Here is a 6,685-nt window from a genome sequence, read left to right on the forward strand (position 1 = left end):
CCTCCCATCCTCCCATCCCTCCATCCCTCCTTGAGAGGGGCTGATAAGGAGAGAGTGCCCAGATTCCTCTGGGTGGGATCATCACACACACACACACGGGCAAACACGCATAACCTTTTGCTGCCTAAGCCAACATTCCAAACATTCCATATGCTGTTGAAATATGATATTCATATTAATATGCAAATTTTATGAATTTTCATATTAAATCATACACCTTAACTGTTGACACCATATTGAAGAACAGAACTAGGGGATTTTTATGATGTGAATAAATATATGATTACTTAAGGCAAATCATATTTTATCAAGGTGATTTCAGGCAGCCATTTTTTACAAAAACTTCTCCATCCACCATACCTCATCAGACAACTTCATTTTTAACCACTTTAATTACAAGATGGAGGAAAACTTTGAGCAGGTGGAATATCCACACATCTGTGGGCAATGTGGAACACAAGACAGATTAGAAATATCATATTTTGATTAAAAGTTATGACCATTCTAGTGACTACATGGAAACACGTGGAAACATGGGGGAAACCTACATTTCTCTGCCCCAAAAGTAGCTAGCGCTATGGCTGGATACTCCTCTCGATAACTAAAAAACGTTGGAGTTTCTTCCACAATCGACCGAATTGGCCAAACAAGGCATGTACATTTAGCTTACAGTGTATATAATCTAGCTAGTTAATGTTGTTTTTCTAAGTTTTTTAGAAATCTGCTCAAATCGAGGCTAAACAGTGCTACTAACGTCATTACTGCCTGTCCTGCCGGACACGGCAGAACGCGAGTTTTTTTCTGGAAAAAACTCGCATCACTCCCACAAACAAATTCTTCGTATGTAAAAAGTTTAGACTTTTAATTGACAATATTGACAACACATATTAATAAACTTGTCTTTACTCAGAATATCGTCTCAGATTTCAATTCGAAGCTGTAAATCTAACACTGTAGGCAATCTGCCATGGTCTCCGCTCTGGCTCCGCCTCGAAAAACAATGGCTGCCGTTGCAGACGATACATTTATTTCCCCCTCCCAGTAACCCCTTAACCAATGATATGTACTTTGAGCTTAACTTGTCATGAGTATCTGGCAGTTTTCAGAAATAAAATCGGTGATTGGACGGCAAAGATATTAAGGCGGGTCTTATGGGTCTTTTTTGACCCATATTTGAATGGGCCGGCTAGATAGGGATAAACCCACACACACACACACACACACAGACACGCGGGCAAACACGCATGAACCCACACACACACAAACAGACACGCGGGCAAACACGCATGAACCCACACACACACGCGTAAACCCTTTACTCTAAAGGTTGAGATGTGGATTGTAGTTTCCCCACAAACGCACAATGACAGGAAGCGTCACGCTACAGTAAACTTTATTTACAACGATTAAGCATGAGTTTACATTTGACGACGTCATTACATGTGTTATCACACTCAATTATAACTGATACACAGCACTTAAGAACTACGAGATAATACGTAAACATATCTTCAATATATACAATATCAAAGACATTCAAATTCAATTAAAGAACAGTAAGTGACAAGACTATGGTCCACTAGTAAACTATAAGACAGATACATTTGAGTATCTCAAAAGTAACAATTTTGGAATTAAACAAACAGCAGACTACAACATGATATTTCTCATGTTTTAGGACATATCTCATGGACATAGTTGTTACAGTACATTACAGCAATATGAACAAATGAGCCTCCATTGCGAACTGTCTCATCCACTCCCACACACTCTATAGCAACACTATGGCAATTGAACACATTTTCCACCATTGTGTCATGGGTGAACCACTAGTGCATTCTCATTTCAGAAACACTGTGGAGTTCCAACAGTGCCATCAGTCTCTTTCTAAACCATGGTAGATGTGGGTTTTCTATACATCCACATATCTCCAGAAGATCTCTCAGCAGAATAGCGTCTGGCTGACACTCTGGGCCAGAGAGAGACTAGACCACCCTGCATGACCAGCCCCCAAAGCCCAAAAGGTTTACCTGCATCGCCCCCTACAGGGAGGAGGCAGCAGTTCCCTGGCCCTCATCACTGTGTCAGCATGCACGCTGCCATCTTACAGGCCACCGCCGAGATAAGGGCCGCCCCCCGTCCACTGCCCTCCTCTGATTGGATGAAGGTGATGTCAGAGTGAGGCGTTAGCTCCCTGACAATCTTGTGGAACCTCGCCTGGAAACTGAGGAGGTTCAGAACAGAGAGTCGACGGGTTAATTGTCATCGACTGTCACGCCCTCCCTCCCTTCCCCCCTATCCTCCCACTCCCTCTTCTCCCTCCCTCCTCTTTCCCCCCCTCCCAACCCCCGTCCTCCCCTCCCTCTCTCCCTCCCTCCCGCCCTCCTCACCACGGATGGAGCTTGTAGACGGAGCCGTCCACTCCCACGGTGATCTTCATCTCCTCCTGGCTGCGGTGCTCCCGCATGCGGTTGATGACGGCGGCGAGCCCCGCCCCGCACATGTGGGCGGAGCGCGTCGACACGCTCTCGCACGCCAGGCGCACGATGTCGCAGTCCAGCTCCGACGGCAGCACCCCCAGCGTGGACAGGATGTTGTAGATCTGTTTCCTGTCGCCCGAGTCACTGAGGGGAACAGGAAGGGACATGACACGTGTGTGTAGCTCCCTGTGTTACGCAGGAAGGCTCCCTGTGTTCTCTGTGTGTGCATGCTAGGAGGGGAAAGTGCAGGTGCTGTGGATTCGTGAGGTGGATGTCTGCGAGGAGTCATAGGGGGTGGAAGGGGGTCAACTGCTTGTGTGCCAACCGTACAAATCGTTCGAGGTATAGTCGGGAAGTTCTACGGGGGGCAAGCGGGGGGAGTGACTTGTGACCTCACGGCGACCCCTCACCTCTCGACCTGGGAGACGTAGCGCGTCTCGAAGCTGAAGCGGGTCTTGAGCTGTTCGGACGCCTCGCCGTCGAACAGCAGCTCCTCGTTGACCAGCTTCAGCAGCACCAGACGCACCAGCTCCCCCATGTACTTCCCGCTGATCAGCTTCTCATAGCTGCGGGGGCCGGCGAGAAGGCGGGGGGTGGGGGGGGGGGAGGAAAACAAGATATGGGTGTAGGAAAGGGGAAAGGAAAGTGTGGGAGAGAGGAAAAAAGGAGGAGGGGGGGGGGAGGAAACGTGCGTCACAAAACACGTGAACATCCCAGTCATCAAGAGAGAGAGAGAGAGAGAGAGAGAGAGAGAGAGAGAGAGAGAGAGAGAGAGAGAGAGAGAGAGAGAGAGAGAGAGAGAGAGGAGGGGAGAGGTCCAGCCTAACCAGGTCAGTGGTTGTCAGGGCGCAGAGTAAACAATCATTAGGCCCCTAGAAAGAGAGAACTCGTTAATCTGGCCCCCTGTGCCCGGAGACAGCCCACTGACGTCCGCACAAATCCCGCCATTCACAAACAGAGGTGGGGAAAAACAACACGGTTACCTAGCAACGCGCAGGTACGCGTCAGACCGAGGTGGCCGTCTCATGCTCAGCTGCATGGGACAAACAGAAAACCTTCACACACGTGTCTGACCCTGAGGCTACAGAAAGGAAGGAGGAAAGAAGGAAGGAAGGTGGCAAGAGTGGATGGAAGGAAGGGATGCAAGGAGGGAGGGAAGGAAGATTGCAAGGAAGGAAGGAAGGATGCATGGAAAGAAGGATGGATGGATGGAAGAAGACAAGGAAGAAAGGTAGGAGGAAAGGAAGGAACCAAGGAAGGGAGGAAGGGAGGGAGGGAAGGAGGGGAGGGAGGGGAGGACTCACAGCTGCTTTCCAGGGTTGAGGGAGGTCTCGTCCACCACCCTGTCGTACTCCAGCCTGAACTCCTCCAGCTCCCCGTTGGCCCCGAAGGCCCCCCACTCTGTGTTCACACACATGCGGCCCTCCTCCCCCTCCACCAGCTCCACCGTGCCCATCTCCTCCATGTAGCAGGCGTTACAGCCCGTACCTGAGGCACACGGGGAGAGGGCTGAGGGGGAGGGGTGTGTGTGTGTGTGGGGGGTGAGGTGGTAAGAGGGGGGAGGGGGTGTTGTGTCTGTGTGTGTGTGTGTGTGTTTCCTTACCTACGATCATCCCCACTTCACAGCTGCGGTCCTCGTAGTAGCAAGAGATCATGGTGGCGACGGTGTCATTCACCATGGCGACCACATCCATCTCAAAGTCCTGCAACAGACGTGAGGAACATTCACCCTCACATCCATATGACCATTCACCCTCACATCCATATGACCATTCACCCTCACATCCATATGAGAAACAGGCACCCTCACATTCACAATGAGGGACACATGTGGGTGGGGTGTAGTAACTGGAATTCCTACCCCTCTCCTTTTGATAGCGTCTCGAAGCAGCCCAACCACATTGTTGCCCTCTGCCCCCGAAGCCTTGAAACCCTTGGTCCAGTTCAGCAGGATTCCCTGAGAGGAGGAGAGGAAAGGAAGAGGACTCAGTCAACATCCGGTTCCAATTCCTTTTAAAGTCTTCAACTCAAACTGAAAATGTCATGTGTTTCTGTGTAGGTGCGTGTCGCACCTTGTCGATGTCCTCGTGTCGGACAGGGAAGGAGAAGGTAAAGCCAAGAGGTAGCTTCTTGTGTTTGATGTGATGTTTGTCCAGGAAGTCTGAGATACACTCTGCAATGTAGTCAAACAGCTGTAGGGAGGAGACAGGTAGGAGGACGGGGGAAGGGGGTTCGCGAAACCACATTACAAGTGTGACAGGAAACAGAAAGGGGGTGGATGTCAAACGTTTCACACTTGGTCATTTTTACAAGCAGGCTTCCATGGAGACTTTTGGGTAGACTTGAGTACACTTTGAAGTCGACTTCTGAGTGCTCTCCGAGTGCGTACTTCCGAGTGCACACTCACCATTTCGGCAGTGCCTGTCATGGCATCTTCTGGGATGGAGTACATCTGGTGCTTGGTCTCCACCTTCCACCCCCGCTCCTCGTCCTCACCCACCTTGACCAGCATCACCCGGAAGTTGGTGCCTCCCAGATCCAGAGCCAGGAAATCCCCCACCTCTGAAGGAACACACACGAACATCGAAACACAAGACTGAGGCCTGCCATCTTGGAATTTCCATCCTCAGAGAGTGTGTACTTATCTTCCATCCCTAGAGCATGTACTTATCTTCAATCCCCAGAGTGTGTACTTATCTTCCATACCTAGAGAGCGTGTACTTATCTTCAATCCCCAGAGTGTGTACTTATCTTCCATACCTAGAGAGCGTGTACTTATCTTCAATCCCCAGAGTGTGTACTTATCTTCCATACCTAGAGAGCGTGTACTTATCATCCATCCCCAGAGAGCATGTACTTATCTTCCATCGCTAGAGAGTGTGTACTTATCTTCCATCCCCAGAGAGCGTGGACTTATCTAGTGTGTAGTGCTAATGTTCCCTACCCGCTCCCCCCCTAGGAACAGAGTGCCCACCTGATCCTTCGGGGGTGGAGCAGACGTAAGTGGGGAGCATTTTCACGCTGGCCTCCTCGTGAGTCTCGACACGCAGCCCCCGGTCCATCTCCCTCTGCATCCTCCCCATCACCTCCTTCAGATCCTCCTTCTCCAGGCGAAACTCGGACAGGATCTGCTCCACCTGCAGAGGAGAGGCGGAGCTCAGCGGGAGAGCATGTGACCACACGTTGTGGTTCCCCCTGTACGTTGCTTTGGATACAAGCATCAGCGAAATGAACGACAAAAGGAGAGGAGGACACAATACTTTTATGGTGTGGCGATTACGTTGCTAGCAGTCACTATAAAGCAGGAGGAGCCAGGGTGAATGTCAGGCGATAAACGAAAGTGCTCGAATCCGTCTGAGAAGGGAGGAAGGAGGAGCTTGGTAGACTAATCACCTCATAGAGAATACGTGTCATGGAAGTAAGACAAAGTCCACAAAGCAAAAACTGAAATGTCTTCTTCCACTCTCTCTGTTCTGCTTCTGATGCGTCAAACCTTCATTCAGCCAATGTCACAAAAATCGACTTCAAAAAAACGTTTCAAAGTCATATTCTGACCCTCACCACAGTGATGGACGGCATTTCTCATATTTCCCACATGACAGGACGGCACATATCTGAATGTCTAATACGAAGCGTGTGTGGAGACCATACACACAACCGTCTTGCAGGTTTGCAAGCAAAACAGTCAACACATGACCCGAAACACACGATACATGCACCCCCTAACAAGGAATCAGAGTGCCTGGTGAATGAAGACCGAGTGGAGACCGAACACTGTCTTACCATGAAGATCCTCTCTACCACGGACCTGTAGACGCAAGGCATGTTCAACATTTGGTGAGACTCGACAGCTGGGGTCTTCACAGGCATTCGAGATGTTCTGCTCTTTCTGTGCTTCGAGATGTGCGGGCGAGAAAGTTCCGCAAGCTGTGTGTGTGTGTCTGTGTGTGTGTGGAAACTGTGAGCACGCGCGATCTGTAGAGGGACACGACATCTTTTATACGATCAGGCAGAGTGGGTCGGCTCTGAGGACGGGCCATCTGTGTGCACACCTCTTTAGCCTTCACCTCACCTGGCCACGGGGTTCACATGCACACACTCACACACACATCTGTATCTCTTTTGGAGTCCGAAGCCTTTTCACTTTTAACTGATAAACACGCTTAAACATGGGTGAAACAACGCCCTTCTCAGGAGGGAGCATG

The 6,685-nt window shown here is 50.0% G+C and overlaps 1 protein-coding gene across 1 annotated transcript; it reads right to left on the bottom strand.

Annotated features, from left to right (window-relative positions):
* Nucleotides 1–1,649: 1,649 nt before the first annotated feature.
* Nucleotides 1,650–6,370, bottom strand: gck (glucokinase (hexokinase 4)). Its single transcript, XM_067227687.1, has 10 exons — nucleotides 6,264–6,370; nucleotides 5,455–5,617; nucleotides 4,888–5,042; nucleotides 4,553–4,672; nucleotides 4,342–4,437; nucleotides 4,084–4,183; nucleotides 3,785–3,968; nucleotides 2,891–3,046; nucleotides 2,391–2,624; nucleotides 1,650–2,224 (listed from the first exon to the last, which is right to left on the bottom strand). The coding sequence occupies exons 1-10, from the start codon at nucleotides 6,348–6,350 to the stop codon at nucleotides 2,077–2,079; spliced, it is 1,443 nt and encodes a 480-aa protein (XP_067083788.1). The 5' UTR covers nucleotides 6,351–6,370; the 3' UTR covers nucleotides 1,650–2,076.
* Between the last annotated feature and the right edge of the window lie 315 nt (nucleotides 6,371–6,685).

This window comes from Osmerus mordax, chromosome 24, assembly GCF_038355195.1.
Source record: "Osmerus mordax isolate fOsmMor3 chromosome 24, fOsmMor3.pri, whole genome shotgun sequence".
NCBI lineage: Eukaryota > Metazoa > Chordata > Actinopteri > Osmeriformes > Osmeridae > Osmerus > Osmerus mordax.